We start from the raw sequence: 22,830 nt of genomic DNA on the forward strand, positions 1-22,830 counted from the left end.
AAAAACAAAAGGTATAAACCAAGATTTTTACCCCAAAGAAACATAGATTTTTTTTTTTTCTCTTGAGAGTCATTATTAAAATGTGTAAGTTATTTTGGATCAAGGGAAATCTGCCAATACCACCATATTCTGAGTTCTTCTGTGAGTGCCCATCTTGAGTTCCATTCTCCAAGACAGCGGGGCAGGTTAAAAGTCCGATGAGAAAATCTGCTGGGTAACATAACTTCTTGCATAAGCCTTGTTTAAATTTTATGCTATAGAAGATTATATCCACTAAAGTATGAGCTCCATGAGGTGACAGATTTTTTTATGCATTTTGGTCATTGATATAGCCCCAGCACCTAAGTTACTTGGCACTTAGCAGGTACTAAATAAATATTTTTTAATAAATTCATAACAAAATATAAGTAGAATATTCTAAAACTAAGGTCTCATTAAGGCAATAGCTTGGGCTTGAAGCCATGGGCATGGAAACGTGTCCTGGACATCCTACCCAGAATTTTGCACAAACCAGGGCCTTATCCAAATAGCAAGTTATCTGACCCAGAATGTTTTACTCCACTCTCTATGTGACTTGCTTCCATCATGAGCAATGATATGAAGTGGAAATGTGAAAGGCCCAAATAATTTACTTCAGGGAAGAAACAAAAAGCTCTCCCCCATTTCAGCCCTAACTTAATAATATCACGTCACCAGAACCAGGAACCTCTGACCTCACAGCTCGCATGGCCACACACTTCATCCTGGCCATGCCCGGGGATTCTGGAGGAAGGTATGAAACTTTGATTCCTTCTCTTTTTTTTATTCCCTTGTAACAGCATCTGCTGGTCCCTCCACTGCTAGAATTTAAGAGAAATTCTGTAGGATTTGACAAGGACCCAAGAAAGATCTGCCCTTACCCAGGATCTGGGGCGGAGACCTCTATTTCCCAGAGCCAGTCCAGCTCAGATGTAATTTCCTTCAGGAACCTTCTCTGATTCCTTCCAAGCTGGTTTAACCACTCTCCTCCCTGACCCCACAATGCCTTCAGCCTCATTTAGAGCACCACATTGCACTGAGAAGGTCAGCGAATAGCTGTTTCTCCCACTAAGCTGTAAGCTTCCTAAGGGACCGTGTCTTATTTCTCCTTAGTACTTGTCACTGTGGGGAGCACAGAGCCTAGAATATAGTAGGTGCCCAGTCAACACTTGCCCCCTCTCCATGCTCTGCAATCACCATCTTGAGTGGGTGTATATGAAAGTAGAATATTTTTGCTAAAAATGTTCCTCTAATACAATTGAAAGCACTATCTGAAAACCATCATTTGATATTCTAATAGGGGATGATTATTTCTGCTTTAAGAAACTATTGCTCACAACCTCATGATGCACTAAAATTAGGATCTTACAGAAACCCAAATAGCAAGTCGAATGAGGAATTTATTATAAACATAACATGTCTCATGAGACCACAGACAGGAACAGATTGAGGCTAAGCTTTGAGGATGCATGTACTAGGGACTCAGCCTGTCAGGAAACCTGGGTCTCATCTCTGTTCTCTCTAATCAGCTTCCCTTGCTTTTCTGATCCACATGGGGAAAAACATGACTGCCCAAAGCTTCAAAATGCACTTTTATACCCTAAGAACCCAAAGGGACTAACTTTAGTTCAAGTTCCCAATCCTCCTGGGAATGACTCCAATTGGCCCAACTTCATTAAGCACTCACCTTAGACCAGCCAAATGCAGCTGGAAGTGGGGACAAAAATATGTCCAGGCTATTGGGCATAAAATCCCGTAGGTATGGCCACACCACACTTCCAGATTTATTTCAAAGCACTAATATTCAAATTTATTTCTCTTAATACCAGTACCAATAGAAAATTCACAAGGATACATGTGTTTGCTTTGTTTTAAAAATAAATTTATTTTATTTTGATAATATTGACAGTTTATATATCCAAGGTCATTTAATATATGCAAAACAATTATAAATACATTTTGAAAAGATATAAAAATCCTCAGAGTCCTTTCTTGACATCAGACCTACCAATTTTTGAAAGACACCATTAACATATTAGGATCAAAACAAAATTCCTCAGTCTGAATTGTCTTGAGAGAGTCCATTGGTCAACCAACATCAGTTCAGGAAAGAAGAAACATTTACATCTTGTTTTATTTTTTTTTAAATACTCAAACAAGCATTTGTTTCTAGCATTCTTAGTATCAAAGAAGACTGAGAAAGAGAAAGGGCATGAAATAAGCCCAGAAGGAGACTTGAAAATAAAACATATACAACATGAATCAATTGTATATAATCCTGTTGTAAGAATGTCTATTAAGTCAGGAGTAAAATAGATTTAGAAAATTATCAGTTGTTAGACTTAGCTCTCCTTGACACTGGAGCTGGGTGTGTGTTACGCAGAAGCGCAAGTGTCCGTCTCTCTTGAAACGCGGCGTGTAATAGAAGGTGGTGGACAGCTTCGCCTTTTGTTTGAAGTCTCCATTTCACTGCGCGTTCCGAGTCTACATTGTAAGTTTACAAAGATTCTGGAAAAGAAGCTGCTTAGCTGGTAGGTGCGGCAGCCAAAGTGCAGCAATTTGGGGACATCCTCCATCTGTTTTTGTAAACGATCTAGCCTGTCAATGTAGAAAGTTCCATATTCGATGGAATATCGGCTAAATGTAGATTTTGCTTTTGCAGGTTTTAGAGAGTCCTTATTAAACATACTAAGGAGTTAAAGGAGCATTTGGAAAGATGGTCTCAAGTAATAGATGCATATATGGGACTTCATTGCAACACTATTCACCTGAGAGCAATCACAGGTACTGCTTATCAGAAGGTCAGAAACGGGGCTCTGTCCCAACCAGCCTCTGCCTGGGCTCTGCTCTTCTGTCACGACCGTTACCCTGGGATCAACGGCACCTGCCAGTGCGGCTGCTGATTCCTTAGGGAGCAGAGACACTTCCCTGGGGTTTAAGGACTGCCGGGCATCTCCTTCCCATAGCTCTATTCACTACCCTGCCTAGGGCGCGAATCCGTTTACTTTACTAAAGCAAGAATTTATTCATGTCTCTGAGCATTTATAAAGTTGCAAAGGAACATAATGAAAGTCAGTGCCACAGGAGACATGGAGGGAACAGTAACATACATTCAGGACTCTGCATTCTGAGTTTCTGGAGGAAAATGGCCCCAGTATCTCAGAGTCAGGGCAAAACACAGTTCAGTAGAAAGTTTTGGGTTATATTAGTGAGTTAGGTTGTACCAGCTTTGATGAACAGAAATGATGGCTGAGAACACATACGTTGAATTAGGTAAATCTTGGTTCCAGTTTCAGCGCCACCAATTCTTAACTCTGAAAATCTGGGTTAGATTATTTAACTTCTTTGGGCCTGTTTCCATATATGGGAAATAAGGATAATAGATATCTCAGAGGTTCTTGCAAGGATTAAAGGAAATAATATATTTCAAATTCCCAGCACATGGTAAGTGTTGGATAAATGGTAGATGGATTATTATTGCAATTTCTAGGATCTAAAGTCCATCCTACTTTTCTTTTTCGTTTAACCAGTAATCCTGGTGACAAAACCTAAGTGGAAGTTTATTAATATTTCCCTTCTTAACTGGTTGCTTTTTTCTGAATTACTAAGCAATAATAAAATTTATTATTATTATAAAAACAATAGTAAACAACACAAACAGTTATAAACAAAGGTAAATACATTATTTAAAATTCATTTTGTTAGCTGTTTTCCTGAGACACATTCTGTCCATTTTCAACTGAGCAAGGCATTTTGTAGCTTGCCGCCAGCCTGGAGGTACCTTCATAGCCTGTAGGAAGAAGGCAGAGAAAAAAAGAGTAAGCTGTTTAAAAGAAACGTGCTATGTATTCTAAAAAAAAAAAAAATCTAGAGCTAGCATTTTTGTTTTCAATTCATTAGTGTTATACCGGTTAGAAGAACACTATAATTTCTTGAGAAGCGTTTACTATACCCCATTAATCTTCTGGGAGCTTCTGGGAAAGGAGATTCTTTGTAATGAGGGGAGAGCTATGGAAAGTCACTGCCTCTGTTGCTGAAGGTGAAGGAGGAAGCATGTGGCCCGACTGCTGCTGGCCTAGGAGGAGCCAGCCAAGGGTGAAGCCACCTCTTCAGACGGTGAGCAGAGAGAGAGAAATCGCGTTTCCCCGCGTGGAGCCACCGACCTAACCTCTGGATTACCAGTTCATGTGCTCTAAGCACCCCCTTGTTTTAAGCCAGTTTGGTGTGTTTGATGCTGTTACAGCCAAACCGCCCTGGCTGTGCTGGCTCTGTTGTGTGCCCCTTGGAGCCCTCCTCTGCCCTGTTGTGCCCTCCAGGGGGCTGGCTCTACAGATTGCCTCACAAGGGCCCACTCGCCTTCCTGGTTCTTCTTGGCTTTGGTGTTCAAACATGAGGAAGAAAAAATATAAAATAACTACATAACCATGCAAAGTTAGAAAACCAATTGATCTGGGTACATCAGAAAAAGTATAGCCCTGGCCGGTGTGGCTCAGTTGGCTGAGCAAAGTCCAGGACATCAAGGGGACACAGTTCGATTCCCGTCAGGGCACATACCCGGGTTGTAGATTCGATCCCCTGGGGTGCATACAGGAGGCAGCTAATCAACATCTCTCTCTCTCTCCCTCTCGATTCCCCTCTCTCTCTCAAATCGATAAAAACATATCCTTGGGTGAGGGTTTAAAATTTAAAACAATAATGAAAAAGAAAAAGTATGTAAAAGTCGTCTCTTGCACATGCATGTATCTCTGTGATAACATGCCCAAGAAAGGTATGAGGACATTTTTTACTTGACTTCGGAGCCTATGAAAAAAGTCTGTTTATTTTTAGATGTTTTAAAACATAATCAGACTCTAATGAATGATTTACTAGATGCAATTAAACTCCATTTCCCCAGTGAAATGTCACCTGCATAGTTTCCCATCTACCAAGTTTATCACACTTACCGTCAAACAATACTAGTCTCTTGAATATCTTCATTTACAGGAGTTATATCTTTACCAACATTTGCCGTATCTTCTTTCCTTTTCCTTCGAAGAGGACTTGGAAAATGGTGTTAGAAATTAGCATGGGCCTGTTAGTTCATGCGAAGACAAGATTAATCATCAAGAGAGCAGCCTATGATTTTATTTCTAGGCTGTTAAGAGTGAATAGGTTCCTTTTTCTTAAATATCTGAGGTTTTCTCTTAAGCCATCTCTTTCCCTAGGCTCGAGTACAGCTGTATCTAAATAGAAAGAATATGGCACCTGAGTGGTCATGGAGCTTGGTTAACACAAGAACATTTTCCAGGACAAGTCATTTTACAAAATAGACTGGAACAGCATTATTAGTGTGTAAACTAGATATAGTGAACACTGGAAACAGACATAAGAAAACCAGAGCGCTTCTGGGTATGTTAATTAAGCTGCCAGATACATTAGAAAGCTGGCCTGTATTCCCATTTTCTTAAAGTATAACAGAATTAATAAAATAGGCCATTTCCCAGCTCTGTCCAACAGATGCTCTGTCCCCAACCTGACATTATAAAAACTCCTTTTTGCCATATAGTAGGTAAAATAAAAATAATAACTTTCAATTTTATAGCTAGAAGGAATTTTACAGAAGGAATTTTATAGAAAATAAATTTAGAGGATTAAGATCTTAAGAAATTTCTCCAAGGTCTCAAAGATACTCAGTGGCAGAACTGGGGCAAAACCCAAAGCCTCCCAGGAGCTCTGCTTGTGTTTTTATCCCTGGAGGTTGTGAAGAAAGGACTCATGAGAAGCCCTCTTCTGGCCTAGACGGCAGAGCAGAGGCCATTGCGGCAGCTGGGGGGCTGCGGCAGCTTCTGGCACAGGGAGGGAGCCCCTGAGGACCTTCCAGGGCACTCCCGGAGGGCTCTAGGAGGTGCCCGGGCCAGGCCTGGGGGTGAGCCCGCAGCCGGGTGCGTGCCCTTGGCCTGAGTCGAACCCGGGCCCTTCAGCCTGCGGGCCGACGCTCTGAGCGCTGGGCCAAGCTGGCGAGGGCGCGTTCTCGTCTAACAGACAATTCGAGGGGCCCAAAGGAACACCTTAAGTTCTACACCAACCCACTCTCTCTCAGACGAAAAACAAAGTGTTTCTTCAGTCCCAAAATTGTGGTTTATAATAAAAAGTAAAAGAGAAGAACAAGAGAGTAATTATCTGGTGTAACTTAAATTCATTATTTTGATGTAGCCAAGAAAAAAATCTTTTTTTCATTTGTTTCTATTTTTCAAAGTTAGTTTGTCATGGCGCAGTTTGAGAAAAGAAAAGCCTTATTTAGCTTACTAACAAACACATAAAATATGACTAATTTTAGGACTAAATAATTGTTTTCTTTAAATTAAGGAGATTTATACAAATTTGATTTTAAATTATAATAGTTGTGCTCAGTAAAATGACAAATATATACCATGTGTTTTATTACAAATGCTTTAAATAAAGGATGGCAAACCTGGAAAAGTGATTTATTTAAATCAAGGCAAAAAAGAAAAAAGTTGAGGAGGGAAGGAAGGAAAGAAAGAGTCAGCAAGAGTCAGTTCCTCAGATTTACTTAGAATTAAATTAAAAATACTTACTGACAGCATGTGCAGACGCCAACCACCAAAATGATCAATGTCACCAAAACTGCTGTCAAGGAAATCACCAAAATCTGTCCTGTGTCTCCTCTCAGGTAAAAAAAGTCAACTCTCTCACATCTCGCCCCAGTGTAGCCATCATCACAGCTATAAAAATAAAACAACACAACAAGGTGAGGAATGAGAGGCTGTTAGGAATCTCTATTTCTTTTATGAAAAAAATAACACTATTTTCATTCCTTGGAATTAATGAAGGACACAATTCCCTTAAAAATTGTTAAATAGCTGTACACAACTGTGTTTGTGATTACTTTCTCTTCATTTGCTTTGCTGAAAAATCTGTCATCACTTGAACAATATTAACAATATGTATAATATAAATAGGGGTGTTGACAATTTACTCAACTTTAGTTTGAAATTTTAGATTCTGAATTTGAACAGAGAAAACATTCCCTCCACAACATCCCCAAGCACCTAATACATGACAAGGAATTCAAAGCCCCAGGGCGTCCCCTTTCATCGCAGGGCCATGTGAACAGTTGCAGTGTGCCCAAGCTCTCCTCATGGAATTTATCTAAAATGGTGCTGTTTTATATGCTCAGGCATGGTGATGCGCATGGCCGTGCACAGGCATCTGCCTGCGCGTGAAAGCTGCATAAATACTATTCAGCACGGTTCATTTCAATGCCCTTCCCTATCAGCGCAGTCTTGGGGTTCGCTGCAATTCGGCCGATGCCTAAGTCTGAGGTTACAGTTAAGGGCCCACTGTCCGAGCGACGCTCAAGGAGCCCAAGGCTCAGTGACCTGGGGGCCATCCGTAGCATTCTCTGAAGTGTGTCATATGCTGAAAGGGCATGTAAGAAGGCTGAGGACATTTAAAACTGAAATTACATGTTGTAACATCAGTTACAAATACTTTCCTTTTTTCTCCTCATACTCATTCAAAATGCAAAAAATATTGGTCATAATTGTATAAATATGAAATAGAGGAAATTATGCTTCTTAAAAAGACTGCTGTACAACCTCTTTTTGTTTCATTCTGCTTTGTGTGATTTAATTTTTGTTTTGTAAGAAAAGATCAATTGCCAGGCTGTTCTATAGTTTATGTTTGACAAGAACCAAGACAGTTAATTCCCACAAAGCTTATATTTTACAAGTAAGGAGATTTCTGAATGCCAATATTGCAGCTGATACAATGCTACAAAAATTAAACCAAACCAAACAATAAACAAGCCCGGCCAGAGTGGCTCAGTTGGCTGTCGTCCTGTTCACCAAAAGGCTGCCACTTCCATCCCTGGCCAGGGTTCATTCCTGGGGTGCGGGTTCGATCCCTGATTGGGGCGCTTACAAAAGGCAACCAATTGATATTTCTCACCCCCCCTCCCCCATTCCTCTCTCTGAGCATGTCCTTGGGAGAGGATTAAAAAACAAAAAACAAAACAAACTCAGTCGCAACCATGAGTTGAAAGGTGAGGCTTGATGTAGACACACGGGAAAGACACCTAATGCCACCTACTGCAGAAGGACCCCAGGACCTAGGAGAGAAAACTGCTTCTTGCAAGAGAGCTACGTATTACCATTGCAAGGTTAAAGTAATGGAAAGAAAGCTTAGAAATATCTTGAAACATCAAAAATCTCTTGCAGATGGGCCTGGAACAAGGAAAACAAATTACTTTTAATTGCATATATGGGATGAAGGTTTTTAAAAGAGTCTTTTTTTAAGATCATAATTAAAATCTTACAAAGATAGTCTCTTCCAATTAGCTTAAATGTTTCTCTAATAAATTCACTTAATGTGGCATTTAAAAAAATAACTTTGCCCATAAAATACACAGCAATTACTTGATGCTCTTTTAGAAGGCTTTTCTAATTATAAGCTCTGGGTTCCTTGGTGTAATCACACTTTAGTTGAGTTTCTCAGTGAGCAGGACTCCCTGCAAGTTGTAACCCAATGAGCCATGCTAGATGGTGAAACCTTCACCAGTTCTGGAGGCTCCCATGTTATTTCGCTTCTCATCAAACCAATCATCACCCACATGCTGATTTTAATAGGTAAATATGAAATAGGTGAGGCCAAGTGTGCAAGATCCTAGTAGATGTTTATTAAATGCTGGATAACTAAACAAATGAGATTTAATAAGCATCTTATCAAATAAAATTTAAAATAATTTTTAAAGATGCCCATGACCTTTGAGGATGCTGCAAAATCAGATTTGGGATCATTTCTAGAATAATCACCAGGCACAGTTCTAAGAGATTTAAAAGTATTAACTCAACTGAATCCTAGAACAACCTTTTTGTACTTGCTATTATTAGCCCATTTTACAAATGGAGGAACTGAGCTATAGAGAAATTGAATGGGTGGGACTGAGACCCAAATGCAGAAAGTTGGCTTCCAGGTTGATGCACCAAGCATATGTAACACCACTTAAGTGAAGCGTGCTGCATAAATAAATCAAAACTGTGTATCTGGAAACAAATCATCCCCATTCCAAGAAAATACAGAAGAGGCTAATAGAGGATTGGAGTTATTTGAAACACACACTGGTATTTATGTAAAAACAGGAATCCACAGACTCCTGTGATCCCAAGCAAAAGGAGCTATTTCAGATTCTCAGAGAAACGGGCAGGAGAGTTTTGCCTGAATCTGTGCTACACAAAGTCACCAAAAGGTCAGGCTTAGATTCATTATCTCCCACTCATCTCATGGTACAATTTATGGAACATTTACTCTGTGCTCAGTACCATGATAAATATTTTTAATTAATATTTATTTTGCTTAGTTCTTAACACTTCAGAGGAAGATACTGTTATCCAGTTTTACAGATGATAAAACTGAGGCTCAGGAAAGGTAACTGACCCATTGTTAAATTTGTTAATTATTGGTAGAAACAAAATCTTAACTTAGGTCTATCTGATTCAAAATCTGTGTCCTGCCCCTATGTTTCCCTACCTCCCAATGATTCTGTATTATTCCACCTCTAAGAAAGTGTTCCTGGTTCAGATGAAGGCCTTGGTTTTGACACTTAGCATAGCATTTAATGGACCATGAGGGAGGGACTCAGCCGCTTATTCACCAGCCATTCCTTGAGCATCTAGTAAATTCTAGGCATGGTGCTTGGCACTGGAACACAAAAAGGAATAAGCCCTGAGCCCTGCCCTCTAGGTGCTCACAGTCACAGAAGGGACATTTAAAGAAACCAAATGCTCCAGGGGAAAAGAGTTTTCATAGATGTGAGCTTTCTAGATCCCAGAGACAGGGCATGCAGCTCACACCTGAATGTCTGAGAGGAGGGAAGTCAGTGCAGGGGTCCAGGAAGGGCTGATGTTTGAGCTGCATGTAAAACACCAGTGGGAATGAGCTTTGCAGTGTATGAGAAGAGCTTGTGTGATACACCATACAAAGGAATGTAGAATTTCAGAGGAACATTTGACTCTATAATGGAGATGTGGTTAGAAGTTAAACCAGGATCAGAGGAGCTTTGGAGGCCAAGGAAATGAGTTTTCACCTCAGACATAAGGGGACAAACTGCATGCTGATTAGTCTTAGGGAGTAGATTACACACTGTAGTTTTCATTTTAGAAGGCAGCAATATTAAAGAGCAATAAATGTACAGACACAGAGATCAGTTAGAAAAATGTAGTGCATTAGTGGGCATTAATATTTTAAAAACTCAATATATTCTCCCAAACCAGTGAACAATTAAATGGAATTTTTAAAAAATCAGCTCTATCTTTCTCAATACAGAGACAAAGGCACATTTTTCTTATTTCCTTACATTAACAATTCTTATTTCCCTCTAAATATTATCTTTATATATTTATTTTTAAGATTAAATTTGAATATAATTAAACTTTGAAGAAGTCCACAACTCAAAATTCCACTAAATTAGGGATTGGAATTACTGTTTGAGATATTTATTTAAAAAAACACACAAAAGTGTATGCTGGGGAAATGCACAGAATATAAGTATTCTATGAAATTTTTACACCTAAAAAATCACCTTGTTCTTCTATGAGGCAAGCTCTCAGAGCATTTTAGAGAGACATCTCTTTAGTAGAAAATGAATGTTTAAATTATACAAAAATGTTACTTGTGCCTGAGTAAAATTAAACTTGGACTCTTAATGTACTAACAGTTGAAAACTTTTCTCCCAATTCCCTGCCCTGCTAAACAAACTTTGAAAATCTTTATTTATAAATAAGACTGCTTTCCTTGCACTTAATTGACACCTGCAAAAGTAACTTTTGATTTGGCAGAAATTCCTTTATATTTAAATGAATTACAAACTGTATAACAAATGCTAGAAAAATTTGTTTGCATTCAAAACACATAGGAGATGAATTGAGCTTCTAAAAGCCCCCTTGTGTGAGGCTAATGTCATAGCCACTGCACCACAGAAACAAGGAGGTTAAGGGTAAAGATTTACAAGAAGCACAAGGAAGGACATCACCAAAATGCAAGCAAATCCCACAGAGACAGCCCGACTCAAGGTCAGTGGTGCTCATCATTACCCCGTGGGGCCACAGGAGCAACCCAATGCCTGTCAACAGACCAGTGGGGAAAAAAGCAATGGACTATTACTTGGCCATAAACAAGAATGAAATCTTACCATTTGTGACAGCGTGTATGGACCTCAAGGGCATTATGTTAAGTGAAATAAGTCAGAGGAAGACAAATACCATATAATTTCACTTGTTTGCCGAATCTAAAGAGTAATACAAATGATGAAACAACACAGAAGAGGCTGATCGTTGCCAGGGGGAAGATGAAGGCATTCAGAAGTACAGATTGGTGGTCACAAAATAATCATGGGGATGTAAAGTTCAGGATAGGAAATATAGTCAATAATATTGTCATAACTATGTATGGTGCCAGGTAGGTACTTGATATTGGAAGAACACTTTAAAGTACATGATTATCTAACCACTATGCTGTATACCTGAAACTAATACAAAATAATATTGAATGTAAACTGTAATGGAAATAATAATAATAATAAAATTCTAAGCAGAAAGAGAAAGAAAGTATTCTTCACGCTGGACAGAACAGCCTTGCTTGGCTAAGGCCGCAGAGCACGGGCCCTGCCTGCGAGCAAGTCTGGCCCCTCCGATGTGCGTCAGTCTCTCCGTCAGCAGCTGTGGAAGGGGCCCCTGAACAAGCGGCTGGGCCAGGACCAGGGGCACTGTGTCCTCACAGAGGCCTGGTTAGCTCACACTTTCCAGTCCTGCTGAGCCCCGGCCAGCTCCATCCTGCACCCCTTTGCCTGCACCCCCTCAGGGAGCTCCACTTACAGGCAGGAGGGTGTCTGCAGGGCCCCCACGAAGCGACATTTCCCATTGATGCAGTAATGCTCGTATTTCTTGGGGCATGGAGAGAAGTAGTCATTCCACTCTGATTGGGTGGTGGTAGCTAAAAAATAAGAAGAAGTTCAATAAATCAACTCACCTTTTTTGTAAGTAGTATTCTATTCTTATCTTTGCTGCCAGGTCTTCTGTAGAATATATTCCCATCTCTCATTTCTTCTCTACACAAGGATAAAAGTCACAGTTTTGTGGCTCCAAAATAGCTCTAGAGATTGGGTAATTGGGACTGTGGTTGGAGAATTTCATATTTTAATTAGATTTACGTCCAATCTACCTCTCAGAAACATTGGTGTTGTTTAAGGATAGAGCACAGTTGAGCTGAGAGACAAGGTCATTCTTTCTATGAAGATTATTAGAGCCATGGGGCTGATGGCATTGAAGGGAAAAGTACATTTTTCTTTCCTTTTGTTTTCTTTTAAAAATTGTTTTAATTTAAACACTTATATAGTACTTACTGAGAACTAGATGTTAGTCTGTATACTTTGTTTATATTAACTCATTTAATTCTCATAATAGCCCTGTAAGGTAGGCACCATTCGAATCTCCTACTTATTAATGAGCAAATCTCTTTGTTAATGAGAGGTTAAGTCACCTTCTAGAATTACTCAGCTAGTATATGGAAGGCAAGGAAGGCAAACACAGGCCATCCTGCCCCACAGTCTTTGCTCTTGGCCACTCCACTCTGGCACTTTGTCAAGCCAGCTATTTGCAGGTAGCTGGCATCTACTCTCCACCTGAGGCACCCAGAAGTCATGCTTCCCTGAATGAAAGATTCTCCCTTTCATTCGACCCCTGGAGGGTTTCTCTTGTTCTGAAGTCAGAGGAAAATACTGGAAGATTTCAACCCTGCTCTGACCATCTTGTCTTATCTTTTAGAGCCTTGATTGTCTAATTTTTCAACTGGGGACGGCAATATGTAACAATTTCCTCACCATAGAAAGTTTCAATAAATAAAGATTGTCTAGAGTAACAGCACAGAAATACTAACCAGCTGTTCCTTGTGTTGGTTCACACCATACATGAGACAAGAGCCCACACCCAGAGAAAACAGCTAACTAGCCATACCAGCCCAGTGTCGGATTCCATAGTCATGGTCTGACCAGCAGCCAGCAGGCCGCAGGCACCTGTGGAGCCAGGAAAGCCACAGTGTTCGCTTCAGGAGGGCATTTCACTCTAGGTTGGTGTGGCACCTGGCACCCAATCACATCAAACAATCCTTTGATTAAGAGCAAGGACTGCTAAGCTTCTTCCTTCATATTAGGCAATGAGTACGTATAATTGCTCAAGGCCACCGGAGAGAGGAGTCACAGAGCCCTGGATGATCCACACACAGCAAATGCCTGCCATGCCAGGTCACAGTTTAGGGGGTGGCAGGATGTTGCTGAGGAACTGGCTGACCTGGTTTTGGCTGATGACTTAATTACCACCATGCCCACTGCTGGTCCCTGCCAGATATTTCTGCCACACATGCCAGTCAATGGGACTCTTATGGAACTTTCTGCCAGAAAGAAGTGCAAATTGCCTCAAATGCAAAGATCTGTGTATTTTGGCAAATAAATTGATCAGTCAACTTTCATTTGTCAAGTACTTTCTATATTCAGAGTCCTATAGTAGGCACTGGAAAACATCAAAGAAATAAAAGATATCCTATCTCTCTCTCTAAATTGGTACAATAGAACAAATTCAAGACACTAATGAGCAACCAACAAGCAAAAACAACCATAGTAACTGCATGAACAGCTGTGGCCCACTGGAGACAGTGGAAAGAACACTGGATTGGGAGGAAGGAAATTAGTGCTTCATTTTCAGCTCTGCCTTTCATTAGCTAACTGGGTCTGGTAAAGTGAATTAAGCTGCCTGAGCCTCAGTTTCCTCATCTGCAAACTAAAAACGTGTACCTAAAAGAGCTTTTGAGAGGCTCAAAAAAAAAAAAAAAAGATATGAAAATTCCCAGCAGAGTGCCTGAGCAATAAAGTCCTCGCTAAATAAGTTGATGCTAGAATCTTGAAAATCTTGGCAATTCTAAGAAAAATCTTGTATGAGTACAAAGGCTCTTATTTAATTAGGGGAAAACTTCTGGGACATGTAGACATGCAGTATTTTGGGGTTTTTTTAATTTAAGAGGAGGTGAGTAAGCAACTGAGGTACAGAGAATGTCAAGATCAAAAGCTCAGAGTCAGGAATATACCAGCCTTATGAAGGGGGCAGATTTATTTTTTATTTTTATTTTTTAAAATATGTTTTTATTGATTTCAGAGAATGGAACGGAGAGGGAGATAGAAACATCAATGATGAGAGAGTCATTGATCAGCTGCCTCCTGCACGGCCCCAGCTGCGGATCCAGCCCAAACCCTGGGCATATGCCCTGGCTGGGAACCGAACCATGATCTCCTGGATCAGAGGTTGATGCTCAACCCCTGAGCTACGCTGGCTGGGCTGCAGGGTGCAGATTTAATGACAACAATGGAAGGGACATGAAGGGAACAGCCAAGGATGCTGTGAATAGAAGTTAAACACCTCAAATGGTCAGTAGGCTCAAATACTTACACTGAAATTTAAGGCAGGAGAGAGCTGAGAAAGGTTCTTATAAATTAAATTCAATGATACATGTAAAGACAAAATGGGAAGCATTTTATAATATATTAGACAGGAGAGTGCAGACTGGGCCAGAGCAGGAGGATGCCAGGGCTAGGAGAAAACCAAGGCACCCCTGAGCCACGCAGGCATATGGGATGTGAGCCCGAGGCAGGGGAGTGGAGGGCAAGGAGAAGAATTTAAGAAGCAATAACACTTAGTGACAGATCCACTGTGCTCCAGCAAGGTCTTTTCTGCTTTGCAAAGCACACCTGACTTTCAATACAAGCTGTATGGCTCTGTGTCCTGACCTTGACTAATTCCTTTCACTGTTGTGTCCCTTTAAACAGAGCCAGCATTCTCATAAAAACCACACAGCCCAGGATCCCCCAAACAGCCTTAACAGCAGCTGTTGGACACGGTGATTGGATCAGCCGTGGTTCACCCAGCAACATGCACCTGTGCCAGGGAAATGACTGCCAGGCCCTGTTTGGATACCTGGCAGAGCTCTCTTCTTTGCCAAATAAGCATACTCTTAAATATTCACAGCATAATTTAGATTTAAAAATTCTTCCATACCATTAGGCAGAAAAAATCCTGTGATTTCTCTATGGAACTTTAAAACCTGGAAGAAAAATAACTCACATAACAGAGATCCTCTCTTCCTCTCTCCTGGAAATTAAAGGCTTATCAGCATCATGACCCTTTGAAAATGCATCTAGAATTCCAGAAGCTTTCATCTAAAGTTCATGAAGGTCGGGCTATTTGAAAGGTGAACAATTGTGAAATGTAACGTTTTCCGCCTATCATGAGACCTGATGACGTAGGGTGGGGGGAGGCAAAAATCTCCCGTTCCACTCCAGGCATGTGTCCCAAGGAGAAGGAAAGTAAATCCTATGGCAAAAGTAAGATTAGCCCGTGCATTGGGTTTCTCTGTTGAGAATGGAAGGGCATGGTTTTGAAAATGTCACAGGCCTAAACGACTCCCTTGATCCTGGGAATTAATTGATCTTCTGTCTTCCCACCTCTTTCTAACCCACATGCCCCAAAACCAAAACATTCCTCTGGGAGTGAGTCTGTCCCACAGAATTGCCCTGGGAAACCACACCCACTGCTGGGCCAGGTTGCCACTGCGGCTCACTGTGGGTGGCACTGCAGGCGATATATCTCAGTCTCTTCATGACACCACCATGTCCCTAAGATTCTCATGTGAATTAAGTAAGGAACCACAAGGGCTACTGCGGGCCAGTGTATGTCAAAATCTGATCCTAGGAGTTAGCAAAAGGGATGGGAAGTAAGAACATCTTTCTTCGATCACATGGGCAGAGGGACAAGAAGTGGATCTTCCTTGGGTGATATGGGTGTTCGATGAGAGGCGATGGTTTCTCCTGAGCCAAACTCAAGTGTAGACTCCCAAATCACTGTGTGTAAATGCGGGTTTTGCCTCAATTTGACAGATGCTTTGATTAAGCAGCATTGCTCCCTGGGCTTTCTGTTCATGACTCTCATCTTATTCTAAAGCAAAACAGGCTTTGTGATGAAAACTCCTCAGATTTGAAACATTAGGTCTAATTTTCATAAAGACTTCACTTGCTTATTCCAATAGTGCTTAGTACAAATCTATGTAATGATTTGGCTATGATTTCAGCAGCTCCCCTGAAAACAACTCTAAGGGTGATGTACTATGATTATCCCAGTGCTGTGTTGTAATTGTCATTACAATGTTCATGGCTTCGCTGTATATCTGAGCCCTAGTCAGAGACATAGTTAAATCTGTGTGTAAGAGGTTTAAAAGGAGGTGCTCAATGTGGAGAGAGATGTCCCACAAGTGTTTACAGGAGAGAGAGGAAGGGAAACAAATACCTGTAGGTTCACCTTCCCACACAGATACCTGACCTAAAAAAGGCAACACCTAGTGCACAGAAGAGTTTAAGTGGCCCCAGCAGAGTTTGGAGAACAGTTTCTTAGTCTGTGATGTAGAGCCCAAGGCTTTGATTGTCCTTGGTTTCCAGGCATCTTCCCAGTAGGGGTTTCTTTATATTACAGCTTTCTTAAGCCAAAAGGTGAGGAAGAAAGTTTTGTATTTTTAAAGTTATTTTTCCTTCTATCTCGCAAACAGTCTCCATGAGAAAGGGAATGTAAATTCATGATGCCCTTGAAGTACAAAGTTTGACATTTGTTGTAATTGAGGAATCCCACCTCTTACATCCAATGCCATTTCCTAAAGAAATGTGAAAAGGTTGGTTACTCCAGGACAAGAAGAATAGAAAATAGATCTCACAGATGTACTTGTCACCCCTCCTGTGCTACCAGAATATGCTTGTACAGGGTCTAATCATAGATCAGTATGTCTTTGCCAACCATTCTGACCTGACAGGAGTGGGTTTCACTTAGAGATGCCCTTTTTTATTCTATACCTTTCAAGGAAGAAAAAAAAAAATGTAGTGTTGAAGTGTGAGTGTATTTGCATATATAAAAAATTATTCACAGCTGGGAGGCAAATGAAAAGAACAATGGGAAGCAGGAAAACTTGTACTTCTTTTGGTTTTTCAAGAGTGTAGACTATGGAATTCTTATGCCTATGATGCCTCCTTTGCTCATTTCTCCTTTGCTGGTTCTTTCTCATCTCCCCAAACTCTAAATTTTGCAATGCATTGGGGCTCAATGCTTTCTTACCTCTTCTCCTCTATTTCTTCCATCAATATTTCTTGGCTTAAAACACCTTTATGGTAACAATTCCCAAATTTATGTTTCCACTCCAGATCTCTTTCCTCAGTGCCAGTGGTCAAACTAATATCTCCACTTGGATGTCTAACTGGCATTTCAACATAACACTTCCAAAATGGAACACCCGATTTCCCCTCAAATCAAGTCTTTGCTTATCTCAGCAGGTATCTACATTCTTTCTTTTAATTCAGGCCAAAAATCTTGGGGTCATCTTGACTTCTTTATCTTTTGATCTACACCTATTTCATTAGAAAATTCAATTGGTTGTATTCAAAATATGCAGAATTGTCCCTTCATCTCCACTACCCTGGACCAACATTCTCTCTAGGCTGGAAGTAGTCTCCATGGCAACAACATCTAAATCATCTCCTTGCTGTTGCCCCTTTAACTGTCTAGTCTGCATACATAGAAACCAGATGGATGATATTAAAGTTCACTCAGAGTGAAAGTTGAAGGTTTTAACCTCCTTGCCAAGGCTCTACACTACACTACCCATTACCTCTCTGTCTCCATAACCTCCTCGATGTCATCTTTGACCATTTTGTTCATTGCTGCAGTCTTGGTACCTGGAACAGAGCCTGCTGCATAATAGACGCTCATAAGTATTGGTAGAATGCATAAATTCCTCATTCAAAATAGAAAGTGACTAACTAAAAATGGAATGCTTAAACTTGGGTCTATTTGAAGATAAAATCATGATATCATTTAGAAATAGGAACAACTCCTAAAGATCATCTGATTCACTTCTTCATTTTACAGGTTGAAAAGTGAATCTTTGATAGCTTAAGTGATTTCTCCTCAGTCACATGGTCAGTCAATGGAGACAATCTTCTCCTGTTCCACATTAATTCCTTTCCCAAGAAACTTTGGTCCTGATTTGGACTTTACTTTCAAGCAATTATTTTTCAAAATTTCCCTCATTCATATATCAGCACCCTGATCTTCACACATGATTTTAGCATTAGCATGGTGATTAACAACACATTCTAGAGCCAGCCTTTCTGAATTCATGTTACTTGTACACAAGTGGACCAAACTTTTGCCACTCCCAAAATATGCCTCTTGGAATATTAATTTTAAGCTAGTAATTAAGGGAAAAAAGTCCCAGAAAGAACTTTTTACTCACCCCTTTATTGCCTAAAAGGGATTTAGATAGAGGACAAGCTCCAGGAAGGGAGATATAGGTCATCACAGATAACTATAGTTTAATATGAATTAGTGTGTGATAGACAGGGAGGAACCTACCAAGGCCTGCTTGATCAAAGTCCTCTCTGTGTTCCATTGTGAAAGTTGGCCTAGCAAGCATTTGTTTACCAAACATTTGCTTTTCCGTATCCATGTGACTTGCCTTCTTACCCTTTAAAGTCCCAAATCTCAACATTTTTCTTTCCCTTAGCCCCAGGATGACATATAGGCCTCAACTGCCATCCAGTCTCATATTCCTATGGCACTTGCACATGTACGTAAATATTAAATTTGGTTATTTTCTCCTGTTAATATATCTCTTGTAAATTTGGTTATTAGCTCAGACAGAAGAACCTAGAAAGGTGAGAGGGAAATTAACTTTTTGACCCCTACACAGGCTACTCTGCTTACTGTGTGGCCTTAAGCAAACTAAAAAAATCTTCTCCATAGTAAAGAAAGAATTAACAGACTGAAAAGGCAATCGATAACTGCTATGGAAAATAGTATGTAGTTTCCTCAAAAATTATAAATGCATCAAACATATAACAGTATATCAAAGTGATATTTGTGTTCCCATATTTATTGCAGCATTATTCACCAAGGCCAAGATGTGAAAACAACCTAAATATCCATCAACAGATGAATAGATAAAGAAAATATGTTACATACATAAAATGGGATATTATTCAGTATTTCAATAAAAGGAAATCCCTCTGTATGCAATCATATGGGTAAACCTGGAGAACAGCGTGCTAAGTGAAATAAGTCAGTCACAGGACAATTATTACAGGATTCCACTTATATATGGTATCTAAATAACCAGATCCATAGAAGCAGAGAGTAGAATGGTGTTGCCAGGGGCTGGGAGGAGGGGAAAATGAGGAATTTTTGATCAATGGGTATAAAATTTCGGTTATACAAAATGAGTAATTTCTAGAGATCTGCCCTATAACATTATGCCTATAGCTAATAATATTGGATTGTACATTTGAAAAATGTGTTAAATGGTAGACCCCATGTTAAATGTTCTTACTATAATAAAATAAAAAAAAGAAAACAGATTTAGGATATTGAGAGGCAGATTGCTTAACACTGTGAAGCATCAAATTATGGAATAATCTCCCAAAGGAAATATGAAATGTCATCGTTTAAACCATTTGAAACCTGACTGAAGAAAAGCACACAAACACATAAAGTTGGTCTTGTTCTTCTCCCTACATGGGTGACAAGACCCACACAAGCATGATGTAAGACACAGGTGGATCCCACAGCCTATGGGCACACTCCAGACCACCCACTAGTGTGAGGGAAGAAAGGAGAAAGATAGGGCTGGAAATGATGACTCACACCAGGACGACTTGCTCAGCATGTTCCTGGCTCAGTTACAATTTCCCCTGGGCCTTAGGAAGGAAGGATTTACCACTAAGTCACCACACTCCCAGCACAGAAAAGTTTCCAGGGAATACAGGAGGCTCTTCTCCACTCCACCCTACATTTGGAATTAGCCTGTGTGGTTTTTTTAATTTTTAATTTTTAATTTAATTTTTAAAATATATCTTTATTGATTTCAGAGAGAGGAAGGGAGAGGGAGAGAGAGATAGAAACATCAATGATGAGAGAGAATCATTGACCAGCTGCCTCCTGCACGCCCCCTACTGGGGATCGAGCCAGCCATCCTCACTGGTAATTGAACCGTGACCTCCTGGTTCATGGGTCTATGCTCAACCACTGAAGACACTGGCAGGATTAGTCTGTGTTTTGTTTTAAATCAGAAACAGCCTGTGCAGAAGACCAAACCACATAATCTATAAAGGACAGACAGAACCTTAGACCAGCGGTCAGCAAACTATGGCCAAAGGGCCAAATTTTTCCTACAGCCTGTTTCTCTAAATAAAGTGTTATTGGAACACATCCAAGGCCACTTGCTTGCATAGTGTCTATGGCTGCTTTTACAGTAAAACTGCAGAGTTGAGTAGTTGCAACAGAAACTCATGGCCTGCAAAGCTCAAGATATTTATTATTTGGTCTTTCACAGACTTGACCCCAGCCTTAGACTAATAATTTGGAGAATAGTAATTCAAGCATCTCCAAAGTAAAATATGTAAAAATTATTGCTCCCTTCCCATCTTTTAATTTGTAGAATTGAAAAAATTTGAGTAGAATATGCTACCTTTCTATAAATCTAGTCTAAAGTAGCATATGCTAGAGTCTGGAGCACACATCTATGGCACCAAAGTAGTGTCATGATTAAGACTGAAAGCACTAGCCCTGGCCAGGTGGCTTAGCTGGTTGAAGCATCCTCCTGTGCACCAAAAGGTTCCGGGTCCGATTTCTGGTCAGGGCACATGCTAGGTTGCTAGGTCGACCCAGTCGGGGCACGTGCAGGAGGCAACCGATCGATGTTTCTCTCTCTCCCTCTCTCTTTCTCTCTCTCTTCTCCTCCTTCCTCTTATTCTAAAAATCAATAAATATATCCTCGGATGAAGATTAAAAAAAAATGAAAGCACTAGAATCAGAAAGACCTGAGTGAACACCTGAGTATGTATCCTGGATTTGCTCTTTACCAGCTGTGTAACCTTTGGCTAGCTAATATTATCCAGCTCATAGGCTCTTGAGAGGAGTGAGTGGATTACTGTATGTAAAGCACTTAGTATAGTACCTGGTATATTAGTATGTGCTCAAAAAACTACCTTGTTTTATGATTACTACATTATCAAAATATTAAACTTAGGGAAACAGCTTTCAAAGATTGAAGATGAAGCTAATGAAATACAAGTGCATGGCTTGTTATGCATTACCTGCACAGTCTTCTCTGGCATTTCCACAGAGAAGGCCATCATTTTCAGGGCTCCTGGTTGAATTCCCATCTGCCACAGCACAGCGGAGAATCACTAGACCTTCAAGTTCAAAACAGAAGCAAAACAAACATGAAAAGTTTAATATTTCCTCAATGTGAAATACTCTGTCAAAATTATGACCCATTTAAAAAATAGCAAGGCTGTGGCTTCCATTTCCAATTCATTATCCCATGAAGAGGGATGTGTGCATGGGCCAGTGTGCCGCATTCTTTTAAGCTCAGTGGAGAAGACAGAATCTTCAAGCCAGCATAACTATGCACCTTAAGTGAGGAAACCTGACCATGACTTATGATAGGGCCTTATCATACAAACAGAAAATAGAGTTCTTAGCCACTAGATGAATACATTAATGAATTTCTAGGGAGAATGGATGATCAGCCCTTATGGCAATGCACTTTTTCCATTCCACACAGACCCAGTGTTTCTCAGGTATTAACTATTGAGCATCCTTCCTCCTGGAAAGATGCTACCTAGATACTCAATTTGTAGGAATTACTTTAAAACTTCAGGTTCCTCTGCTACTTACCTCTGTCTCTGAGAAAGAAAGACCTCATGAAAAGGTACGTGGGAAAGAGAAACACTGTGTGTGGTCAAAATAGTTTAGAAAACAATGTGTAGGTTTTGTGCAGATCTGATTCAAACAAACTAACTGTAAAAAATCAATTATGAGTTAATCAGGGAAATGTGGCACCAACTGGACATTAGATACATTAAGGAATTGTTATAGTTTAAAGTATAACAGTGATATTGTGGCTTATGTTAAAAAACAGAGTCCATATCTCTTAGAGATTTATATTTAAACATTTATTAATAGAATTAATATATCTGGGGCTTGCTTTAAATTAATCCAATAAGGAAAGGGGTGTAAGGTAGTGAGGCAACATTATAGATGAAACACCATTGGCCACAAACTGATAACTGTTGAAGCTAGGTGGTGGGTATATCAAAATTCAATATGCTGTTCTCTCTACTCTTACATTTATCTGAAAACATCTATAATAAGTTGGAGGGCTTCTGGTCAAGAAGCTGGCATAGGCAAATGAGGTACTACATCCTCTTACAACCGCATCAAAAATACAACTAAACTACAGAACCACCATCATTCAGAACCACCTGAAATCTAGCTGAATGAAAGTCCTACAACTAAGGGTGTAAATAAGAAGCCACATCAAGAATGGTAGGAGGGGTGGAACTAGATAAAAATCTGGTGGGATATCTCAGCTGTGGAGGTCCCTCTTGAGGAGGGAGGTGAGGAGCTAGGGGTCCTAGCCCCACACCAGGCCCTCCAGCCCAGGGTTCCAGTGTTGGGAAGAGAAGTCAGTAAAACTCCTGGATGTAAAAAATAGTGGGGATTATGGCTGAGTGAGACTGAGAGCTTCTGGAGTCCCAGGCAGCTCCTCTAAAATGGCCCACACATAGATTTACTCAGACTCACTCCTTCTGAGTTTCAGTGCTGGGTCAGCAGCTCAAAAGGCACCAGGGACATACAGGGAAGAAATGAAGTGTCTGGCATCAGGGTGAGAGCT

General features: G+C 40.3%; 1 protein-coding gene across 1 annotated transcript; it reads right to left on the reverse strand.

The window, feature by feature from the left end:
- Nucleotides 1-1,897: 1,897 nt before the first annotated feature.
- BTC (betacellulin) lies at nt 1,898-21,858 on the reverse strand. The gene is made up of 6 exons (XM_087826238.1): nt 21,831-21,858; nt 21,245-21,343; nt 11,889-12,006; nt 6,594-6,740; nt 4,962-5,057; nt 1,898-3,808 (listed from the first exon to the last, which is right to left on the reverse strand). The coding sequence occupies exons 1-5, from the start codon at nt 21,856-21,858 to the stop codon at nt 4,964-4,966; spliced, it is 486 nt and encodes a 161-aa protein (XP_087682364.1). The 3' UTR covers nt 1,898-3,808; nt 4,962-4,963.
- Nucleotides 21,859-22,830: the final 972 nt, after the last annotated feature.

This window comes from Miniopterus natalensis, chromosome 1 (assembly GCF_054644295.1).
Source record: "Miniopterus natalensis isolate mMinNat1 chromosome 1, mMinNat1.hap1, whole genome shotgun sequence".
Classification (NCBI taxonomy): domain Eukaryota; kingdom Metazoa; phylum Chordata; class Mammalia; order Chiroptera; family Miniopteridae; genus Miniopterus; species Miniopterus natalensis.

Excerpts from the sequence above, each read along its gene's own strand:
- BTC (XM_087826238.1), bottom strand. The coding sequence starts at position 21,858 with ATGAGGTCTTTCTTTCTCAGAGACAGAG. Across the intron at positions 21,344-21,830 it reads TTTCTTTCTCAGAGACAGAG|GTCTAGTGATTCTCCGCTGT; the intron begins GTAAGTAGCAGA and ends TTGAACTTGAAG. Across the intron at positions 5,058-6,593 it reads GGCGTCTGCACATGCTGTCA|TCCTCTTCGAAGGAAAAGGA; the intron begins GTAAGTATTTTT and ends CCATTTTCCAAG.